General features: G+C 61.0%; 1 protein-coding gene across 1 annotated transcript in view; it reads right to left on the minus strand.

The window, feature by feature from the left end:
• Positions 1-19,908, minus strand: part of NIBAN2 (niban apoptosis regulator 2) — a 34,610-nt gene extending 14,702 nt beyond the window's left edge. The window contains exons 1-2 of the mRNA XM_088523287.1: positions 19,831-19,908; positions 1,649-1,779 (exon numbers count right to left, since the gene is read on the minus strand). Coding sequence (XP_088379413.1) covers positions 1,649-1,779; positions 19,831-19,885 — 186 coding nt within the window. The 5' untranslated portion in view covers positions 19,886-19,908. The remainder of the gene's footprint in view (positions 1-1,648; positions 1,780-19,830) is intronic.
• Between the last annotated feature and the right edge of the window lie 3,596 nt (positions 19,909-23,504).

Below are 23,504 nucleotides of genomic sequence, written 5' to 3' on the forward strand. Positions count from 1 at the left end.
GCATGCAGAAGCCAGCGGAAGCCAGTGTGCACGGTGACTCAGTGGGAACGAGCGCACGAGTGAGGCTCGGAGTGGTGCCAGCCATTTCCCCATGGTGCCACCTCTCAGCAAGGGCATTCCCAGCACAAGGGCAGCCCTCCCATGTGCTCACGCCTGCAAGGTGTCGGCTCTTGGCCCCTTCCAGGGCTCGTGGACCCTGCTTCAAGGTGAGTCCGAGAACTTGGGATCCTTATTTCCAGCCAGGAAGTGTGTTGGTTCTCTGCACCTGCCACACACTGGGCTTCAGGACACACAGACACACGATGGCCTAGGTAATGGCAAAAACCTCCCTGGCACTGCCGGTATTCCCGCCTGCAGCTGTAACAAAGGGAAGGGACAGCAGCAGGGGTGCGGGAAGCTTTCCCAAGGGACACGCAGCCTCTGGCTACATCCCTGCCCCTTCTCCTCTGGCACTTTGCTGCTTTAGAATTCAGCTCATGCCGCCACGAAAGCCTCAGCAGCGCTTATCCTGATTTCCAATAGCTCCATTTGTACAAGCTGTTCACCAGCTCCAAAACACTCCCACCAGGCCCATTCCAGAGCAAAGTGCTAGGGACAGAGAGAAGTGGCAAGAAGTTTCCAGCTGAGATCAGAAATTGACTTCAGAGAATTAAAAAAAAAAAAAAAAACAGCAAATGCAAGGAGGCTGCTGCAGGCCGGCCAAGAACGGCAGAGAAGAAGGATCCTGCCTCTGCACTGCGGACTTGGGGAGGCAGCAGGGCTCCGTGCTGGGCAGAGTGGAGGACACAGTGTGACAGGTTTGCAGTCCTGATCTCCAGAAGTACCTGCTAGCGAGCCATGGAAAACAGGGGGGCATCCAAGATCCCCAAGGAGCTAATAAGGAGGAATTTGCAGCCACCAGTCACTAGGGCAGGCTGCCTTGTAAAAAAATGAACAAGGGGCCAGCAACCACCTGGGACCAGACACTGGGATGGCTAAGGACAGCCTTGAAAGCATCAGCATCCTGCAGCTTCTGTCTGTGTTCCTTTGCCACTGGAAAAGCTCCTGACATGTCAGCTCTTTCAGAGTGTTTATGAACTCCTTATTTCCCTTCGGGCCTCCGTTACGAGTTTCGATTCTTGCTGTTCCTCTTGCCACTATGTGCTTGGGCACTGCCTCCATACGTGGCCTCCATCATGTCCTTCCTTGCTTTTGTGCAATCCCTTCCCAACCTTCATGTCATTGCAGTGCTCCCAGGGGAACAACGGCAAACGGAGTGAGAGAAAGGTGCCAGCCCAGGAGGCACTGAGCACGAAACCCAGCTGCTTGTCCTGTGCACGGATGCGGAGCTCGCCTTTAATTCCAGAGTGCGTTTTATTTCCTGCTGGTAAAGAGCCAGGCAGGCAACACAGGGCTATTGTGGATGCTGTTTTCCAGGCACCGGTGAGAAACCGGAGCAAATCCTACCGCTTCTAATTATAGACCCAGGACAAGTGACCTCCCTTTCCTCTTTAACCAGCAGCTTCCCAAGCCGCACAGCCTGAGACCCCATGGCCGGGCCAAGGCTCGTGGTCCCTCCCGCTCCACAGAGAGGAGGCCATGATGTGGCCACAGCCGCAGGCTCCATCTCCCCGCCGCAGCGGTGGGAGGCCGGGCCGAGCGCCCTTACCTTGCGGTGCAGCAGCTGCGCCTGCGGCCCGCCGCTGCCTTCGATTTCATAGCGGACGCTGTTGAAGAGCGCTACTCCGTACTGCTCCCTGTAGCACCGGCAGAACTCCTCCAGCACCTGGCCCGTCTTCTCTGCAAGAGGAGAGCAGAGCGGCGTTGAGACAGGGCTGGCACCCCGCATGCCCCGTCCCAGGCACCGGCAGCCCGTCTGGCTTCACGCGCAGGGCCAGCAACCCCCTGCTCCGCAGCGGGGTCCGCTGCAACCCGCTGCTCTTGCTCCCATCGCATCGAGGCAGCAAGAGCAGCTCGTGAGGCAGAAAGGCTGGGGGCTCAACAGTGGATGGGGACGTGCCCCAGCGACACGGGGAAGTCTTCATGTGGGGATACTCTGGAGCTTGGCACTGGTGAGAAGGGTCCTGCCCCCGGCACTCCCCTTCCCTGCCCTCCTGCTCCTTCACAAGAGCCGCCTCCATGGCACCTTTTGGAGTCTCTGGCACTGTGGGGAGCAGCAGGGGAGGCAGTGGCCGCCCCAGGGACCCTCATCCCCCTCGTAAACCTCCTGCCGTTCTCCTAATGGCCCCGACACCTTCGCGCCACCCTGGGCCCACAGGAGCAGCGCCGGGACGCAGCCGGGGCGGCCTGGGGCCGGGCTGCCCAAAGCAGAGCCTCTTTCTGGCGTGCAGCACTAATGCCTCGGATTCCTCCGCGAGGCAGGAAATTCCTGACATTAAGCTTATTCCGGCAGTATTCGGAGACCGGTGCTTCCGGCACATTGTGCAGCTCCGCGCTCCCTGCGGTGTCGCCTCCATGAGCAGGGCACCCCTGTCCTAGATGTCCTGTGAGCAACGTCCCCTGTGAGTGATGTCCCCCAGAGCAGCCCTGAGCTTTGCAGTGGGGGCCATGGGCGGCAGGGTCAGGATGGCAGGGGCAGAGCCACAAGACGGTTGGGCATCATGTCCAGGCCCTCTGAGCTGACTATGTCCCTTGGTGGCTTTTAGAGTCGCCCCAGCTGAGGACAGCACTGACCAGCCCCAGAAAGGAGCCTTGGCCACAGCGGCAGTTGCAGGATAAATCACTGTCACCCAAGCTTGCCAATTAAAAAAAAAAAAAAAGAAAGAAAAAGAAAGTAAAAAGAAGGGGAAAAAAAAAGAAAAAAGGGAAAAAAAGTGTAAAGAGGGGTAAAAAACGGGACAAAAAAGGAAAAATAGATCCATGCATGCACAGAAAGTATCAAGCAAGGTCCCATGGCAAGTGTGGCACTCTGCCCCCCGTGGCCACCCAGGTGTCCCACAGCGAAACCCCTCCCTCAAAGCCTCCCCAGGTGGCAAAGGCCCAGTGGGGAGGCTGCTGGCAGGAAGGTGTCCCCAGCTTTGTGTTGGCATCGAGGCCCTTCAGTTTGAATTTCTCGCTCAACTTCACCCCAGCGACTGCAAGGGGGAAAGAATCCAAGTCGCCTGCAACTATGCACAAGTCTTTCCCAGAGCTGGGGCGCTAGGAGGCGGCGAGAATGCTGTGCTGGCGTCCTCGTCGCTGTGCCGGGTGCACGAAGCCAGACACAACATCCACGTGCGTGGCCACGGCGCGAGCCAAGAACATCCTGCAGCCGCCCCGGAGCTGCTCTGGCAGCAGCAGCCGCCCACCTCGCTGAGGGGCCAAGCTGCACTGGCCTGTGGTTCCCCTGTGGTGCAAATCCAGGGATTACCCCAGGGGACCATAGCAGGATGGCCCACGGCTCCAGCAGCCCTCCAGGACACCCCGGTTTGCTGCATCCTGCTGCTCCCGGGGCTCAGCAGCAGCTCGCTCTGCATCCAGCGCTTCCCTCCCGAGAAGGGAATGGGTCAGGTTGGAGAGCAGGCAGGTCGGAGAGGACGTTTTGGGGTTCAGCTGCCACCCAAACTGCCCCCTCCCGGACCATGCAACAGCCCCAGCTCCGCTGCCAAAAGCCCCAGGCTGCGGAGGAGGCGGCGCCAGAGCCACGGGACCGCCCGGGTTTCAGAAACACTTTGCGTGCCAAAGAACGAGGAGCCTGCGCATATGAGCAGCGAAATTCCTCACTCTTATTTTGGCGTTTTCTAGTGGAAAAAGAATAGCCTGTTGTTACCCCATTTTCTGGTGTCCACTGGGTGCTTCTGCTGCAGTTCACAGGCTGCACAAATCGCGTATTTTGGCTGGAGCTTTGGGCAGCAATGCTGACAGCTAAGATTTAGGAGGACGTTTTGAAGTTTAATTTCCTTTCAGTTCATGGGAAAAAGGAGCTCTAGTTCTCCAGCAGTCAGAACAGCTTAGTCACTCATTCTCCCCTGATTAACGACCAGGCCAATTAGGAGCTCTTAAGCAAATGGAAAAGCAAAAGTCAATTACTTGCAGATACTAAAACAAAAGATTCACAGTCAGGCATCCAAGACAAGGAGATCTCAGCCAGCCCCAGCAGTTTAGCAGCCCGGAAAGCCATGTTGCCCCCCTGGATATGCGTGCAGGCAAGGGATGCGCTGCAAGGTCTGTGCTTCAATTCCCCATCCCTGCTAGCATGGTGCAAGCAGCACCCTGCAGCCCTGCTCCGTCAAAGCTCAAAGCTTCCAGCTCCAGGGGTGAACGATGCTCCGGAGCCTGGGCTTTCATTACAGAATGTCTGCGCAGGAAAGGGTGTGAATCATGACCCTGCGCTCATGAATAGCGCCCTGTGGATCGCACGCTAAGGAGCAGTCCTTCGCCTTCCCTCTTCTCACTCCCCACCCCCTCTTGCTGCTGAGGAGAAGGAAAGCGTTCGTCAGTGCAACGTAAACTCCAAGACATTCGTGGTCTTTACATCACCAGCTATAAGCCCCATCCCTGGTGTGAGAACCCAGGAGGGGTGACAATTCCTGCCCGGGATTTGTTCCTCCAGCTCCAGCGCAGATGCTGTCCCGTGTCATGGCCACCAGCTGTGCCTGCTTTCCGAACTCTACAGATATCCCAGGCTTTGCTCTTGGGAAGCGCTTGCAGGGCTGCCAGGAAGAGGCGCCTCTTCCCGCGAGCAGAGCGGAGCCTCCGGTAGGGCTTTGGCTCAGCGCCCAAGTCCCCGCCGACAAGAGGGGCCAGAAGCTCTTGAGGATCCAGGCACTTGCCTGCGACCACCTCCAGCAGCTCATCGCAAGGCTTGGAGCAGGCTGGGATGTGCAGCTGCAGCGCTGGGGCCTTGCTGGCCCCTTGCAGAATTTGCTTGGGCTTCTCTGTGATCACGTTCCAAGGAGAAGCAAGAAGAGGTGCGTGGCCACATGCAAGAAGTCTGGAGCCCAGGATGCTGCTGGCTCAGCAGGGACACAGAGAGGTGGCGTAAGGAGGAACTGGAGCTAGACAGCTAACGATGCGATAGCTGAGTTCGACTCAAGAACAGAGGTTGGGAAATGTGTGCTCTAGATCACTGCAGGGTTTGGAAGCCTCTGCTGTCCTATGGGCTGCTCCAGGCAGCTGGACTTTGCCTCTCAGACACATGTGTGAACTCAGACCAAGAGCAGGGGGCTTAAACATGGGGCTTAATGGACCTGGCTAGGAGACCTCCTCTGGGCCAGCATCCCCAGCGGGCACCTCTGAGGCCCTTTCCCAGCACCCTGCCGATGGCTGCAACAGTGGGACGTCACGAGTGAATTCTGTGCAGAGGCTGGGACACGTATGGGGCTCCCAAACACTCAGAAGGAGCCATCCCATCTCCTTTAAGAGGCTCCACATAAACTCCCAACACTCCCCTTGCAGTGCAGGGCATTGCCAGACAGGTCAGAGAGCTGCCCCCACTCCTTGGCTGGGCAACCAAAGCCACCCACAAGCTACGTTTCCTTGATCCAGCAGCTTTGGCTGTGATCTGGCCAAGAGCTAAAGGAATTTTTGGAAAGCCAGAGAGTGCGTGGCAGTGCAGGAAGGTTACACTGGAGCCCATGCAGGCTCCCCAGCTCCAGAAAGCTCCCAGCTCTGCCCTACCCTCCCCAGCAGAGAGGAGCCCCGCAGCAGCCACCATCCTCTGGGAATGGGACCGGGCGCATGGCCTCCGTCCTGCTCCGCCACGAGGCGCCGTGTCTTGCCCAGTGCCCGCATGGTGGCCTGGCGCGGCGCGCGGTGACAAAGCCACCAAGGCATGCGGCCCAGCTGGCTGCCGCCCCCATGCAGCAAACGCCCCTATTGGGCTGCGGGTGTGGACACCCACGGGGAAGAGTTTCGGCATGTCGGGTGCACACGGCCACAGAGGGACCTCCCTTCACTGGGTGGTGGCAGGTCCCCAGCCTGCTCTAAACTCCACTTTCCCACGGCTCCCGAGCACCATCATCACGCCAGGAGCCGGGGCTGGAGTACACAGTGCAGGAGCTTCCCTGGAGCAGACCAGAGCCCCGGACACGCAGAAAAGCCGGGGCCTCCTCTCCGCGTTGCTTGGCACGTCGCTCCTGTTCCTCCAGAGCAAGGCTGGGCCGGGGCAAGCTGTGGTTGGAGCCAGGTGTCAAGCAGCAGCCCCCGACGCAAACGCCCCCATCCCTGCCAGGGCTGGGATTCCTGCAGAGCCTCCCACCAGCCTCTCTATCAGGGACGACATCAGCTCCCTGCCCACGGGCTCTCCCTCCTTCACCATCCTGGTGACTAAGGTTCCTGTGGCGCTTGGCAGGTGGCGATAACAGGGCTCCGCAGGGCAGCTGTCCCGCAGAGGGCAGGGATGGGGCTCTGCGACCCACGGGGCAGGGACACACACGCCAGGAGCAGGCTGGACACGACAACAGAGAGCGAGGAGAGACCCGGCCAGGCTGTGTCTTCCAGGCTCCGTCCTGCCTTCGGAAGGAGAGGTTTCCTAAGGCACCCGGCTGCTTCCTACCTCGCCCCGCATGTCCTGGGCCCCCAGTGATGCTCCAGGCACCACTGAAAGGCCACCAGGGCCAGGAGGACAGTGTCACCCCCCGAGTCAACGCTGCCACAAACTTGCAGGAATGTGAAGGTCGGCAGCTCATGAGGGAAAATAACGGCCACAATTTGCTTTCTCTAGGGCCTGCTCCCATGAGGAGGCCCTAGGAGGGTGGTGAAGAACAAGCAGACAACACAGGGCTGCCAAGCCTGCTGGGTGAGAGGCCTCTTGGAGGTACAGGAGGCAGTTTCTGCCCACCCCTTGTACCGGTTACACAACCTCCAGAAACCATGGCCAAGCCCCAGACAGCAGCAGCAGAACAGGCACCGGTTTCTAGTTATCTGGGAAGGGAATAACCCCTGCAGGCGCCTGGGCACTGGTGACACAGGTACCAAAGGCCCGGGCAGCTCTTACCGCGCTCGCTGGAGACAGCTCAAGGTGTGTGCAGAGCAGCAGCACGGCAGGACGTAGCTCTCCCTGCGCCCAAAGCATCACAGCAAGCTGCTGAAGGGAGAAAGCATGAGCCAAGCAGGGGTTTTGCCAAGCATGGGTGCATTTTGCCCCCTAGAGCATCTCCCATGCTGTGAGCACCCCTATGCCCATGGAGCAGGAGGCAGCCCGGGGCCTTGCTGCGCTCGCCACCAGAGCCGCCCCCGGCTCCACTACCCCAGGGCAGAGCCAAGAGAAAAAGCCAAACGCCGCAGAGTAGCTCTGCCTGCTCCAGGTCCAGCCTGGCACCTCGAGAGGTGGCTCTGGTGGTGCCAGCTGTCCTGGGAAGCTTGGATCCTGAACAACCACCAGCGCACCAGGGGCTGCACTCAGCATGCGGGATGGTTCCTGGGATGACAACCCTGTGCCAGGGCACTGCCACACAGACACCTAGGAAAGCACAGCAGGCTGGCAGATGCCAGGGAGCACCCTGGTGCCTGCAGGAGCGTTAAAACAGACGCGTGTGTGGGCTGCTTCATCCAGCCTTGGCGAGGCGGGACTTCTTTGCTCCCTCAACAAGGACCAGGGCTGGCTGGGAAACTGCAAGCAGCCTGGTTTGCATATGGCAGGGACGGCCACCGAGCTGTCCTCAACACGAGGTGTGCCCAGTCCGCAGTGGCAGGAAGGTTTCCAGGCTCTGCTCTCGCTCCGGGGAAGCTGCCAGCAGGACAGGACAGGCGGGTCCCGTCACCTCTCCTTGTGCAGCCCCAGCCCCAGGAGGAGCATTGCTCCCCATCCTGCGCACCCACTGCCTCCCAATCCATGACATACGCTGAGAGAAGCCTCCGGATGCCCCAGTGCTGCCACCCTTTGTGACTGTGCAAGGAATGGCCCCAGCATCCCCATGGCTGCACGGCCCTGCTGTGTATCCTGAGTATCCCAGCCATGGACCCAGAGCATCTCCAGGCCCTGGGTGGTCTCTCTGCAGGGGGAGCAGCAGAGAGGCTTTTGCACACGGTATTTGCAGTGCCAACAGGCTCCCGTGGGCTGGTGAGGAGCCGCATCCATGCTCCTCTGAGTATCCCTGGCCAGCAGCACCTGGCAGCGCCTGGAAGCGGCATCGCTCGTGCAGGAGGATGAAGAGCAGCCTGGGCAGGGAGCAGAGCGTAGCGCCTGCGCAGCTCAGCCTCCTCGGGCCCTGCAAACTGCCAGCGCCCGTGGGACGGATCCCGCGTTGGGAATTATAACCCTCACAACCAGGGAGCGAGGCCCCGCAGCCCAGGCGGCTGCAGCAAGAGCCACCAACACCCAAACCGCTACGCCTGCTGTTGCTAGGCCCATGGATCGGCCCGTGCAGATGGCTCTGGGTCCCACCAGCAGCTGAGGGACATCTGCAACACGGACACCAATTCCACGATCAACATGTGGGCATAGAATCATAGAATCATGGAATGGTTGGAAGGGGCCACTAGAGGTCACCTAGTCAAACCCCCCTGCACATGCAGGGTCACCTAGAGCACGTGGCACAGGACTGCGTCCAAGCGAGTTTTGAAGATCTCCAGAGATGGAGACTCGACAGTCTCTCTGGGCAGCCTGTTCCAGTGCTCTGGCACCTTCACTGTCAAGAATTTTTTCTTTAAGTTCCCGTGGAACTTTTGACGCTTTAGTTTCTGGCCATTTCCTCTAGTTCTATCAGTGGCCACCAGTGAAAAGAGGCCAGCACCATCCTCCTCACTGCCCCCCTTGAGGTACTTACAGACACTGCTCAGGTCCCCTCTCAGCCTTCTCTTCTCCAGGCTGAACAGGCCCAGCTCCCTCAGTCTCTCCTCATAGGGCAGATGTTCCAGGCCCCTGATCAGCCTTGTAGCCCTGCGCTGGACTCTCTCCAGCAGCTCCACATCCCTCTTGTACTGTGGGGCCCAGAACTTGACACGGTTCTCCAGATGTGGCCTCACCAGGGCTAAGCAAGGGACAGGATCACCTGCCTCGACTTGCTGGACACACTCTTCTTAATGCACTCCAGGATCCTATTGGCCTTCTTGGCCACGAGGGCACACTGCTGCCTCATGGTCAACTCGTCGTCCACCATGACGTCCAGGTCCTTCTCTGCAGAGCTGCTCTCCAGAAGGTCTGTCCCCAGCCTGTACTGGTGTCTGGGGTTATTCCTCCTCAGGTGCAGGACCTTGCACTGGGCCTTGTTGAATTTCATGAGGTTTTTTTCACCACCCAGCTGGCCAGTCTGTCCAGGTCCCTCGTATCTCCTCCAAGACCCCAGCAAACAGAGATTGGAGATGCCCTTTCCCCATTCCTGACTCAGCAGGATCTGAGGGAAGGCAGGAAAGGGTTAAAGTTTAAGGGGCGCTGGGCTTTAGTGCTCCTCTGTATAGAGTGTGTTCAAGCATGGAGAGAGTCCATGCTTGAGTCCATGCTTGCTGGAGAGAGTCCAGTGCAGGGCCACAAGGATGATCAGGGGCCTGGAACATCTGCCCTATGAGGAGAGGCTGAGGGAGCTGGGCCTGTTCAGCCTGGAGGAGAGAAGGCTGAGAGGGGATCTAATCAGTGAATATAAATACCTCAAGGGAGGGAGTGCAGAGGACGGGGATGGTCTCTTTTCAGTGGTGGCCACTGATAGGACTAGAGGAAATGGCCGGAAACTGAAACATCAAAAATTCCATAGGAACTTAAGGAAAAATTTCTTAACAGTGAGGGTGACAGAGCACTGGAACAGGCTGCCCAGAGAGGTTGTGGAGTCTCCTTCTCTGGAGATCTTCAAAACCCGCTTGGATGCAGTCCTGTGCCACGTGCTCTAGGTGTCCCTGCGTATGCAGGGGGGTTGGACTAGATGATCTCTAGAGGTCCCTTCCAACCCTAAGCATTCTATGATTCTATGATTCTATGGTGCAGCGAGGGACACCTGGTCACCAGGACCTGCTGTCCCCTCCTGCATCCCCAGGGCAACGCGACGCGGGGTCCCTCTCCATGGGCCTCCGCCACTGCCTCCCACCTGCCTCTGAGCACTCCCCAGGGCTGGAAGCACCCGCAGGGCAAGCAGCAATGAGGGCCGGGCCGTTCAGCCCAAGCAGATCCCATGGGTCACCCTCGCACCCGGGGAGGGCACAGGGCAGTGGGGGCACGTGGCCAGCACATCTCCTCAGACACGTCCCATTTTGCAAGCCCAAAGCCCCTTTCACCAGACGCGTTTCTCAGGGAACTGTTATTCCAAGCCTGCTGTTATTTAAATATATCAGGGAGAGGGGAAGGTGTCTTGGAAACCCAAGTGTCCCCACAGGAAGCCCCTGCGGACACAGGTACCACGTGGAGGAGCTAAGAGCAGCAACTGGGAATGAGGCGCATGAACCACCAGAGTGAAAACCCTCATGGAGGGGAAGGAATTTCCCCCCTGGCTGAACAAGACAAAACCCTCATTGAATCAGAGCCCTTTGGCCTGGCTGAGCCGTGTCCCCCGCGCCCATGACGAAACCTGGCTCATTTCCTCCGGCCGCTCTGCAAAGGGACGCCTGAGTCACCGGCGGCCAGGGGACAACCGCGAGTGGCCTTTCCAAGCAGGCGGAGGAGGGAAAACGTCCTTTCTCTTTCCCCAGCTGGCGGCCGGGAGACCCAGTGGCCTCCAGCAAGGACCACATTTGAGCGGGAAGGAGGAGAGTGGAAACCCAGAGGAGCATTTGCTGAAGAGGAGGAGGAGGGAGGATGATGGCTGAGGAGCTGCACAGGGCAGGAAGGGATGCACTGGGCATCCTACTGGGGTGGGAAAAGCTACTTTAGAAGCCAGTAATGGCTCTGGCAGCCCCAGCCACTCGCCGAGGCTGCAGGCAGGAGTTAATGGCTAATGGAGCCGGTCAATGATTAGCCAGCTGGGAACGGCTGCCGAGGAAGTGGGGGGAGAAGCACCAGGCCTCCCGGCAGCTCCCAAACCGACGGCAGTGACGGACACGTCCTCCTGGCCTGGCACTTCTCTGCTCCAGCCCTGGGCCCTCAGAGAGGCGAAGAATAGGCGGAAGGCGACGCGCCGCCGGATAAGCCAGAACAAAGGGGCCCCCTCGCCCGGCGGCTCCTCCTGCCCGCGGCTTCAAGAGCAGCCGGTGTCACCCGCTGGGGCCAGGGTTTGGACGGCGCCGCTGCGGCCTCCCCATGGTTCCCGGGATGAGCAGTCCTCTCAGATGACCCTGCGCAGCCTTGTGACACCGGACCCCCGTGACCACAGACTGCTGCCCCACACCAGTGCCCTCCCTGCTCCGTGGCCTTGCATTGCTCCATGCTGCCCACGCCATCCCCAGCACCGGGACACCAGCTGGGATGCAGGGGCTCAGGGGCAAGTCGGGAAAGGGCCACCGAGGAGGAGGTTGGTGCCACCACCGGTTGGTGGCCAAGGGGCACCCAGCTCAGGCCCCTGTGCCAGGGCTGCTGCAGCGGAACCTGGTCACATTCCACAGTGGGTTGCACACTGTCCCTCGGCCGCCCAGTTCTCCTGGAGGGCTGATGAGCTCCCTTCTCCTGAATGCCGACCTTGCACAGCCTGGAGTGGGGACACTGCCGTGTGGACGGGAGCATCCCAAGGCCGGGACAGGGCATCCTGCGAAGCCTGAGGAATATCCGAGTGGACAAGCAGCAGGGGGGCGCGGGATGCCCAAGTCACCAGCCCACAGCCCAGCGTTGTCCCACTCCAGCAGCTCTCCCGGTGGCCGCCGAAAGGGTTAAGCTCCTGCCGGCAGTTCAGGCTTTGAGGAATTTGAATCCCTGCTCAGTTCATTTCCCTCCAGAAAACACAAACTCCTTCCCGGGCGTCTGACTCAGCTCGAGCATCCCCCCTGCTTCCCCGTGCCTGCCGGGCTTGTCCACGCGGCGCTTTCAGGGGTGAAACCAAAGAAAACCTGATGTGTCCAAGCAGGGGGCCAGGAGAGGATAAGGATGAAGAGAATTTTTCCCCACTTGCATTCCCATCCACGGAAAAGCTCCTGGAACCTGGTGCATCCAAGCAGCCTAGACGGAGTAGTATTCAGAGGGGGCCGGCGCTGCAAAGGCCCCGTTTCTGCTCAGAGGCCTTATCACGATTCCGATTAAGTTTATCTCGAGGCAGCTGGGGAGCAAACAGCAAGCGGAGGCCACCCCAGGCGCCTGCCCGGCCTCTTTGCTCCCCTTTATCAAGGTGCTGCACCCAGGTCCAAGCAGCTCGGCCCTTGGACACGAATCACTGCGGGCAGGACGGACATCCCTGGCTTCTTCTGTGGCTAAAACTGTCCACCTCATGTGCAGGCTCGTTAACGTCTTCAAAAATAATAACAAAGCTCAGCTCAGAGTCCTGGCACAGGGCAGGAGGGGAGGGCTGTGCTTTGCAAGGGGCTGTCTCCGGTGCCTCTTGTGGAGGTTTTGGCCCCAGCGGGTGCTCCAAATGCACCACTCTGTAGCTGGCAGAGCTTGAGATGATCTAAGCAACTGTTTGCCCTCTGACTAATGCTCTTCTCAGGAAGGGTGAGGAGGAGGAGGAGCAGGGGGGGCTGAGCGGGAGGAAGGGATGAGACAGCGGAGCCTCAGAGGAGAAACCAGATGGGTCCAGGCCTGAACTGGTTGATCCTCTGCAGTGTCTTTGCTGTGCATGGCTCTGCCCCAGCATGAGTCACGGGGGCCCCTTGTGCCAAGCCAGCCCGGACACAGATGGCATCACGGCTGGATGGTGGAGAAAAGCCTTGGCCGGGGCGCCAAAACCCTGTAACTGGGTGCAGAGCTTGTCCTGGGGAGAAAGGGGAGATCCTGATGGTGCTGAGACCTGGGGTGACACGTGCTGAGCAGTAACAGCTTCACACACAAGGTTGGTTTGGGCAACGGGCCATCCTGGTGCCAGGTCACACCACCTGGGGCACTGCTCACCACTTGCCTGCACCCAAGGGCTCCCTTCCCCAGGGATGCGCCAGCACCCCGCAGCTGGAGCACTTGCCTCCATCCCTCAGCATGTCGGGGGATGAGACCCCGCAGACCCCACCCCAGTCTGTCCTACCACGGGAATGGGCATTCCCGCACCGGGCATGGTGCTACCCGTAGAGCTGCACCTACCCCATCCCAGAGCACCCACCCCGGCGCCGCCGCACCCAGCGGCCGCAGTTTCACAACACCGCTCCCCTCCCAGGCAAAAGCAAATAAACCTCCCAGCACCGAGGTCTGCCCAACACGTGCGCAGAAAGATCTGAAGCAGACCACAGAGGCAAGCAAATAAAGCAAAAACCAAGCAGCTTCTCTTGGGAGCAGTCGAACCCCCTCCCATGGCACAACAAGGAGCAGCTTCAGAGGGGAATTGCGGAGCCTCCACCTGCTGGTTCCCTGCTGTCCCCAGGAGTCCCTGTCCCATCCACGGTGGCTCACAGGCCTAGAGGACCCAGCGAGCACATCTGCAAGCAGGTCAGCGGGAGGCCAGTGGTGTTGGACATGGGGATTATCCCGGACGAAGGGCTGTCCAGGAAGCCAAACCGCAGGGACCAGCTCCGCTCCGCTGGCTCGAGGTGGCATCCAGCCCAGGCAGGAGGGATTATGGCCCTGCTACGTGACCGCCGGTGCTTTTCCACCACGAGGATGCCTGTCTCCCGCTGCTCCCCAGGAACACGGCCGCTCTGGAGCTGCACCGAAGGAATGTGCATTGGAATAACAAAGAGCACTCGCAGCCTTCAGCTCTCCCCCAAAAAGCCAAACTGAGCCCAGGTGTGGGGGAGCTGGAACAACACACTCGGGGCTCCTTGGAAGGGCAGACCTCTCCCACCTGCCCTTAACCAGGGGCTCTTCTGCACCAAATAAGCCCAGCAGCATGGTGGGGGCAAGGAGAAATATCCCGATCTGCCCCCATGGGCAAGACCTGCTCCAACCAGAGCTGCTCCCTGGAGGCGTCTGAGCATATGAGAGCGGAGGAGGCACCGGCATGACCAGGCATCTCCCTGGCATCTCCCACCATGGCACCTTGTCTACATGAACCCATAAGAGCACTCCAGGCATCTCCGCGGAGCAGTGCAGGGACCCCCAACCTGATGGTGGGCGAATGTCACAGCAGGGTCAGTCACAGGTGTCCCAGAGCCAGAGTGGCACGGTCCTTCCTTCCCGTGTTGGCCAACTCCAAGCCCCAGAAGGGAGGCACCACCTCAAGCCAAGTGCTGGAACAGCAACAGCACCCAGCTGGGGACAGAGGACCACCCTGCCACCAGGTCCCCTACGACGACCTGGCACATTCCTTCTCCCTGCAGGGTCCCCAAGGCCCAGGTGGCACCAGCAGCCAGCCCTCAGGGGCTCTCATCGCGTGGCTTGTGTAGGAGGGGACCAGTGTGACCCTCCCCAGACACGGCCCAGCTCTGCCGCCAGCACCACACTTTGGAGACTGTTGCTCCGAGCGTGGCTGCGTCACTGCTGCCAGGCAGGCAATGTTGCTGTTAGTGGCTTCCTTCGATCACCCACAGCCCAGGCTCTTTTGTGCTTTGGCACCATCACCAAATGCTAGAGGGGCCACAGAACCCTCCACGTCCCCATCCAGCAGAATATTTGCCTGAGACGCTTTGGGGAGCACCCAGCCAAGCTCTCCACACGGGTCCCTGCATCTCCAAAGCGCCCTCCAGCATTGCTCCCTCTCCAGGCCTTACCCACGACAGGGGCCGGCGACAGTGAGGAGGACGTTAAGTGCCTTCCTCTGAGACATCGTGGCCATCACTGCTGCCAGTGCCCGAGCTGCCACACAGCCTCCGCACGGCTGCCCCCCTTCCTCCCTCGAGCGCTTAATCCTGCAGAGAAGATCTCAACCTGGCCCGCTCCTCCATCTGCTGAGCCGGCCGGTGCCAGCAGGAAACCCAATCCGGCGCTGGGGGGGAGGAGACCAAACAAAGACTTTTATGTACATCAGAAAAGAGGTATTTGAACAAAAACAACCCCGGGCCTGTTTTCTACTCTGTCACAAGCCTCGCTGATGGAGATTTTCCCATTCCATGTCCTACCTGCTGCTCATCTGATGCCCAGGAAAGACAGAGCCCACTCAGATTTCACTTCCCAGTGCTGCCTACGCAGCTCCAGGGCACAACCAGAGCCCCCTGCCCTGTGTCCCAACCGAACTCCATGCACAAGCCATGGGCAGGAGCTGCCCCCGATGCTCCTCACACCTTCAGGCCCTTCAGCACCTGGATGCTGAGCGGCCCTGGAGAGCCCTGCGAGCCGCTCACCTGTCCCACAGCCAGGGCGGGGAGAGGCCCCCATGCTGCCACCACGGGCTGCTGGCTCAGGACATGCTCCCAGGCTCGGCCAGCACATCCAGGAGGGTGACATCCTCCTCGCAAAGCGACGCGAGCCCCGAGCTGCTGGGGACAGCGAGGGCAAGCGTGGCTCCGGGCCCGCCGGCATCAGTTCCGCGCTTCCTGCTCGTGTGGAGTGGCATCAGCATTAGCTGGGGACGGAGAGGGGGCTCTGGATGCTTCGTCGCGCCTGGACAAACACCCCCATCCCATGAAACGATGCCCTCGCACCTGCCACCACTAAGACATCCAGCACCGCAGTGCACGGGGACGGGCCGGGGCGCCTCATGCTTCCCAGCAGCCGCCCGCGCGCAGGGCTCCGCGCTGCGTCCCGCAGAGACGCCCTGGCCGGGCTCCTGGCAGAGTGCGGCCGGGCCCACTCCGAGGCAGCGGGGAAGGAGCGGGCGCTGGAGCACCCTCCCATTCCCAACCTATTGCAGCATCCCATAACGAGCCCCTGTTTCACAACGAGCCAGGCCCTGTCCTCACCCTGCTCCCCGTGAGCACAAGCTGCTGTGGGAAGACGACGGGATCTGCAGCATGACACTAAAAACACCGAGAGCACCAAGCCACAGCGAGAGCGGGCCCTGTGCTGCAGCTCGCCACGTGGATGGGGCTGGGGACACTGCACGGCAGCCCTGTCCCCTCCCAAGCCTTTCACTGCAAGGAGGCTCCATCCTCCTAAGCCTTTGTTAGTGCAGAGAGGGGAGGAAGGAACAAAACTCCTCCTTTTCCCCTTTTTTCAAGGGAAAGGGCAGCAGCGCCCAGCGCGAGGCCCTGCACCGCGGTGCCCTCCGGAGCCCCTGCGGCCGGGAGCTGCCTCCACCAGCACCAGGGCTCCCAGGGACAGCCAGGACAGGGCTGGAGGTCCCCGGCAGGCAGTGCTGGGCCCGGTGCAGGCGAGGCTAGAGGGAGCTCGCGCCAAGGGAGAGGCTGGGAACAGGGAGGCAGGACGGAGCCACGCTCCAGCCTGGCACTGGCAGGGCTCCAGCACCAACCTGGGTGCAGGCGAGCGGCACCAGGCGCCCGGTGGGACACGGCAATCAGGGAGGGACGGCAGCGCAAGCCTCCCCCCAGGGCTCTGCACGGAGCTCCTGCGGGGAAGGGAGGCCCGCAGCGCCGGAGCAGAGCCGCCAGCCTCCCCTGTGCCGCTGCCGCCTCCGCGCGGCCCCTGCCCCAACACGACGCTGCTGCGTATGCGCCGGCGTGCCGGAACCGGCCCTTCCCCTCAACAGCAGGTCCCGGTGGGCCCCAGAGTTGCCCGTTCCAGCTCGAAGCTCCTCATCGTGGCCCAGCTGAGGTCAGTCGGACCTGGGGAGGTCATGGCACCGGCTTCGCTCGCACCAACTCGCTGCATCCACCCACAGCCCTGAGCGTGGCCAAGGGCTTGAGCCCACGCAAGGGCCTCAAGACCAAGCTGGGGCTCCATGAGCACCACCCATGGCCTCCCCCGCCAGCAGGGGCTAATCTGTGAGCAGCCGAGGAAGCGGGTGTCACGCTCAAGGAAGTCGCAATGAGAGCCCCTTCCTGCTCCCACCACAAGCCCTGCCTGAGTCACAGCCGGCTGATCCTTTGGTCCCGCAACGGAGAGGAACACGGAGGGAGACGGAGCTGCCGGGAGGGGGACGGAGCTGCCGTCGCGGCAGCCAGGCCAGTGGCACCGCCTGGCCTGGCCAGGTGACAGCGAGGATGGACCCCGGAGCCCTTGGAGGCTGCAGCCTGGCAATGGGGTGGTCAAAGAGGCAGCGATCATGCCAGAGAGAGCCATCACCCCTTGGGACAGCAACGTGCTCCAAGCAACGTCCTTGGGACAGCAACGTCCTCCAAGGCACAGACACCATCACCATCAGGTTTGACTCTGGTTCCTCCCCAGCCGCTGCAGAAATCCCACCCTGCCATCCCCAAGGAGGGCTGGGACAAGCAGAACTTGAGCCTAAAGCTGCAAGTTCAGCGTGGATGGGAGGCCTGGCGCCACCTTCGCCACTGCCGGGCACGCTGGTGCCTGTGGAAGCCCAGCCCTGGCCCTTGCTGAACCAAGAGCTGGTTTATTTAGCAAACCAGGGCCAGTGACTCGCAGGGGTGACGTGTAAGATCCTCAGGGCCCTCCCCAGGCTGCCTCCCACTTCTCCATTCCTCTGTTCGCAGGGACGTCCGGCCTCCCTGCAGCGCTCACCCTGGCCCCTCGCAGCCCCAGGCTCCTGGCAGGCACGGAGCCCAGCAACCTGTCTGCAGGACACCAAGCGTCCACATCCGTGACATCCTCCAGCCCCTGCGTCCCAGGCAGGGAAGACAACTGCGTAAACCCCGAAGAGCTGGGCAACGCTCTGCTCTGGCCGCCCCAGCGCTCGGCGTGGTGGCCGCACAGCAGCCCACACTGCAGCTGGGGACACTTTCGCAAGGCAGTGGAGACTGTCTCTGCTGCAGCCAGTGGAACAGGTCAGGAGCAATCACCAACCCACTGAGGAGAAGAAGAGGAGGAGGGCGGCCAAAGGGTGTTGGCAAACAGGCTTTGGTGACTCAGGCCAAGATGATGTCCGACGGCATCTTCCCTGTGCTGGAGGCTGCTGTGCTGAAGGAGGCAGCAGAAGGAAGCACCTACCAGCTCCTCCATCCCCTTAGCTCCCCAGACCTGCACACGGTCACAGAGACTGTGCCTTTAACCCACCCTCCCGCACTCCTTGGGGTGCAAAGAGCAGAGCAGCCCCCGCACCGGAGCTGCTGGGCCGGCAGAGCCCCCTCCCCGCTGCAGCGGCCGCTCTGGGTGCTGGCAGCGGCTGCGGCAGCCAAGAACAGGCCGGGCTGGAAGGAAAGCCCTGCGTTTTTCCTGCCCGGTTGCTCTGCATGCCTGACAGCAAGTTGTGCCTTGCCTGTTTGGTTACGGCCCCTCCCATCTCTTCAGGTTTTTTTTCCACCCAGCCAGGAGCCCATCTCCACTCAGGACGTCTTGGAGAGGTGTTTGCTCAACCCAGTGGGCTCTGCAGCTTGCAGGGCTCCCGAGCCTGGGCTGGGAGCTGGGGGTGGCACCGCGTGGTCCCTCACAGGGCAAACGCCTTCCCTCCTGCCTGCTGAAACACCCATTTCTGGCCAGGCAGAGCGGCCAATGCCTCCTGGGTTTGCTTTCCCTTGCCGTGTTTCAAGGACTCCCTAGGACTTGGATCCCAGGCTTGAATGTAGAGCGGTCTCCTTACAGAGAATCAGCAAGTCCGAGGGAGATAGGGGCTGTGCTTTGGACCCGAACACACCACAGAGAGACAGACAACATTTCACCACAGCGTTTAGCGAGGACGCAACCGTCTCTGCCGTGTCCTCTTGCAGACCGGGCGATCAGAGCAGTCTTTAGCGCTGCAATACGAAAGCCGACGGCTCATTCAAAGCTCTCCCTGGAAGCTCACGGAGATGCCAGTGGATCCTGTGAGCCACGGGCTCAGCTGGGCCACAAGCTGCGAGCCCACAAGGCCTCGGCACACGGGAACCCCCGGCGCAGGCTGGAGCAGGAGCCGTCAGTCCTGCGCGACGCATTAGGCTGCACCTGGGCGCGCAGGGTGTTGCTCAGGGTTCACCGGCCCCAGTTAGAAAGTCCTTGATCAGAAGGACTTCAGAGTCATTTGGGCTGCTTTATGATGGCGAAAGATACAGCGGCACCGCCTCGAAAACCCTGAAACGTCCCGAGCGCCGGAGCTCGCTATGACGCACGGCAGGTCCCACGCTCAGCTGCCCAACCAAGGGTGGGTGGTTTTTGGGGGAGATTTGCTTAATTAAGCCAAGAAGAGGGCTTTTCTGCATGCCCTGAGAAGGAAAAGGCTTGGAGGTCAAGGCTCAGGAGCCCCAGGGAGGGTGAACGTGCCACATCGCCCGCGACAAAAGCTGGTGCTTCGCACAAAGCCCTGACTGTGCAGGAACCCCAATGCCCAGCAAATCGCAGGCAGGACCCCGCAGACGCTTTAGGGCAGCACTTTCAGGATGGCGGGAGAAGAGGCAGCGCTCTCAAAGCCCACATTGTCGCCCTGGCCGGGTCCCGCTCCGCCCTGCGGCACCGCCGTGTCGTGCTCTCGCTGGGGCACAGTCAGACATGGCCCTTTGCCCCCAGCCCCGGGGGGCTTCCCCGCGGCTACTCTGGTGCAGGGAGGGAGGAGAAGGCCCAGCACCCTCCTCGGAGGCCGGCTTGCCTGTGGCTCCCCTGCTTGCCAGCATCTCCCTCCCCTTCCCTGCCCGCGGAGCAGCTCAGCGCTCGCCCTCCGTGCCCGGCGCCAACACAAACACCGCGGCACAACCGGGCCTTTCACGGGGGCGGCAGACAGGCCCGCGTGTGTGTCCCCATCTCGCGCACGCAGGCGGATCCCAGAACGGAGGCCGAACACGGGCGAGCTCCGACGTGGGGCGGCAGCACACAAAGTTTGGAGGCTGCTCCGAGTCCGGGAATGTGGGGAAAGCAGCTGGGGAGGGAGTCCCTGGATGCCCATGCAGGCCGAGCGGGGGGAAAGGCTCCATGCACCCCTCGCCTCCAAAGCTTAATACAGGGGATGGGCTCGGCTATAGGAAAAAGTAACCCCCCACACATTCCCAAATCCCGCCCCCCCAGCTCCGAGCCGGCAGGGAGGGAGGGAGGGGGGGCGGCGGCGGGGGGGCGCTCACCTGCCACGTGCTGGCGGCGACCCTCGTCCAGGTGAGTGGAGACCACATCGCCCATGGCGAGCGGCGCGTGCGGGCGCGGAGCGGGGCGCGAGCGGGCCGGGCCGGGCCGGGTCAGGCAACGCGGCGCCCCATGGGCAGCCCCAGCTCTGCGGCGCGGCGCGGAGCGGAGCCTCCCCCGGACCCTCCCTCCTGCCCTTCCTCCCTCCCTCCCTCCCGCCGCGCCCGCGGCAGCGGCAGCGCCGCCCCGAGCAGGGCAGGGCCGGGCAGCGCGGCCGGCCCCGAGCCCCTGGGCGCCGTCCTGCCCCCCAGCCTGCCCCCCAGCCTGCCCCCTCCATCCCCCCATCCTCCTCCCCAACCTGGGCCCTTCCATTCCCTCATCCTGCTCTCCTATCCCACTCTTCCATCCTGCCCCTCCATCCTATCCCCTAATGTTGGGCTCCATCCTGGCCCCTTCCATCCCCCCATCCTGCCCCCTCCATTCCCCCATCTTGCTCCCCCTCCTGCCCCCTATGCTGCCCTCCCCCATGCCCCCCTCTTGCCCCCTTGCTACTTTCAGTGGTTGGGGGTCCTGTACAGCACATCCCCGGGAGAGGGGCGCGTTGGCACCGTCAAGCACTCAGTGCTGGGGAGACTCCCCTCATGGATCCTTCCTGCCATCCCCACGCTCCCTGGCGCAGCAGTGCCCCTCGTGCCATCGCCACCCACCGTGAGCACCACCGCTGCGCCGCTGGGCAAACGGGCTCTGTCTTGGCACCCGCTCCCCGCTCCGGCACCGCTGCGCACGGCGGTTGCGACACCGGCACCTCCCTTCCTACCTACGCCCTCGCACACCTCACCCTGGAGCCCCCGCCAGCGCCGAGCCGTGCCAAGCGAGGCAGGGAGGCCTGGGGAGGCCGGGAGCCTCTCCCGCCTGAGGCCTCCAGGCAACTTTGCTCATACGCGACTTCATGATGGAAAAACACAAGCTGCATCCAAAAGTTCCCTGGCCGCAGATGTGGGAATGGGGACTGCTCGACCCCACTCTGCCTCTTCCCAGGGGATGGTAAAGCCAGGAGGATGGATGCCATGGATCCCGTGGGTCAGCATCACCTGGGGCCTGGAGGGCAAGGGATGCTCAGGGCACACTCTGCCTGGCATCCCTGAACCCTCTAACAACACTGGTCAGTCCAGCAGCGTCCTCCCGTGCGCACCCCCCCATCCCACCCGCCGGTGACACTGCTCGGCCAGAGGGTCATTTCCCAGGCCCTCCGCGACCTCCAGCTGCTCCACAGGGCTCTGGTGACCAGGGCTAGGAGCGAAGCCGCCAGGACTTGGGAGCTGCAGGAAGCCGTGGAAAAGCTCCTCCTTCCTCTGCAGCTCCTTCCCGAGAGCAACAGGCGGAAACGGCCGTAGCAGGATCCTGCAGGATCCTGGAGCCATGGGAGGGCCGCGAGCTCCTCCGTCCTCATTCCCGTAGGCATAGGGAGCAGCGTGGAGTGTGACCCCAGGAGGAAGAGCAGACCCCAGGAAGGCAGAGCAGGAGGCAGAGCAGGACGAGGCTCTCCCTGGCTGCGGGGGCAGCTCGTAGGAAGCACCACCGCACTCCAAGGTGGGACATCCCTTGGGATTGCACCGCTTCCCGGCACTTTCCGCACCACAGAGACACTGGGCTGCGCTGGGCCCAGCTCTGCTCAACCACAGCCAGGTTGTCGCAGTCGTGGCCGCCTGGAAGCGGCTCCAAGGCCACTCCGCGTCCCATGGGGAGCAGCGGAGGCGGCCGGCCCAGGAGCTCGCCAGCCACATGGAGCATCCTGTTTACGCAGCCCGAAATAGCTCCTCCGGGCCGGCTGCTCCTCCTGCTCCCTGCCAGCAAAACCAGCCCTGGAGCATCCACCACCACGCAGGGATCCGGCACCCCCAGCACATGGGCACGCGGACACCGCCCGGAGCACCTGGCCCCTGCGCTGCAGGGGAGGACGCAGGACCTTAATTTCTGTGTGTGATTTGAGGCAATTGAAGCCCTTCACCTTGATAACAAGCAAACTTGTCAACATCGACTGGGTTTGTTTTCCCACATTTCTCACCACTCAAGGTCACTTCGGGTGGAGAGTCTCTTGAAACCAGAAGATTTACCTTTTTCCCTCTGAAATGTCCCGCAAGAATGCCTTCCCACCCTTCCCCATGTGCTTGTTTTCAGCTTGTTTCCCTGACTGAAATGTTGTTGAAATCCACAGGTTCTCGAGGGAAAATTGGTTTCAGCAAAATCTCATTTCCAACAGAAAGCTGTTCCACAGGAGGCTTTTAAACCCTTTCTCTAGTGCCAATCCCCGAGGAGCCGAGCACTGAATTCATTCATAACTGGTCTACTGGAGTTCCCCAATGCCTGGGTATTTAAAAAGGGGAAAAATACTGTCGTTCCTTCCCCCTCACTAAAATGAAACGTATGCATGTACAATAATAACTTAATTATTAGCAAAATCCATTGATAAAAAAGAATGAGGTAGTGTATAACCCAGATAGGGCACACAAGTCCTGCTAAGGAGGTGAAGAAAGTCCTAAAAACCAATCCTTTTCTGCAAACTGGATCCTCGACGCGTCGCGCGCTATGTGTTGAGCTGCGTCCCTGTCCCTCTGGCTGCTAACGTGTTTCATAAATAGGAAAAGAAAACTAATTAAGAGGTGGAAACCAGAAGGCGCCAATGCTGTTAATGTGTAAACAGGAAGGTTATGTTTGTAGCAAGCAGAAATAGTGGGTAAATAGAGACCGGGCGCCCTAACGCGGGTGTCTAGGAAAGCCCTGGGATGAAGGCTGCATCCCTGCAGCACCTGGCTCTGGCTCCATCGCTTTAGCCCCAGCAGGTTGAAAACAAGACATTTTATCCAAAAGTATTTTTGGTGATGGGAAGGGTTGCGGAGGCTCCAGGTCCAGCAGCGCCAGTGCTCAAATGGCATCGGTAATGTCCCCTGCACTGAGGACACGGGCAGGGGACTGCTCCCCAAGGCCGCTCCGTGTCACCAGCCTCAGTGAGCCCTGGCCTTGGCCTGCACCCAGAGCCCGGCCTCCACCCTCTGCAGCCTCCCTCCCCTTCCCCTCTGCTTGCGCACAACGCAGATACAGATTTTTTTCTAAAAAAAAAAAAAAAAATACACTGTGATAAAGCAGCTAATCATCACAGCTAATTACATATCGCTAAACAGATGTAAACAGTTCTTATCTGTCTGGAGCGGGGCTGAATTATCTGTTGGACCAACTAGCTGCTAAATGAAGGCATTTTCCATTGAACAGTGCTGGGAGGAGAGGTGCTCTCACGCTCTCACCAGCTGTCTATCCATGCGGCGGCCACCGCTGGCCCAGGCCCACGGCCATCCCATGTCGCTGCTCCACCTGCCCAGCGCGGTGAGGAAACACGACCGCTTGGGGAGACGAGTGTGGGCAGCTCTTGGGGCACTTCAGGGTGCCTTGCGGATCGTGGTCCCCATTCCCCGCGTGCAGACCCTGCCAGGAGGGAAGAAAAGAAGCAGCAGGAGATGCCCCAGCGCTCTGGACAAGCTCTGTCCTTGCGGATGGCTCTGCAGATGGCAGAGCCAGCCCCGTGCAGTTCTGCACCCCGCTGTGCCCTAAATGGTTGCATCGGGATCATTCCAGTGGGATTTACTGAGCTGGGAGATAACATGGTGATTAAGCAGTGCTGAAT

The sequence above is a fragment of the Tinamus guttatus genome, unplaced genomic scaffold (assembly GCF_059628265.1).
Source record: "Tinamus guttatus ecotype Peru unplaced genomic scaffold, ASM5962826v1 Tinamus_guttatus_pri_ptg000177l, whole genome shotgun sequence".
Taxonomy (NCBI): domain Eukaryota; kingdom Metazoa; phylum Chordata; class Aves; order Tinamiformes; family Tinamidae; genus Tinamus; species Tinamus guttatus.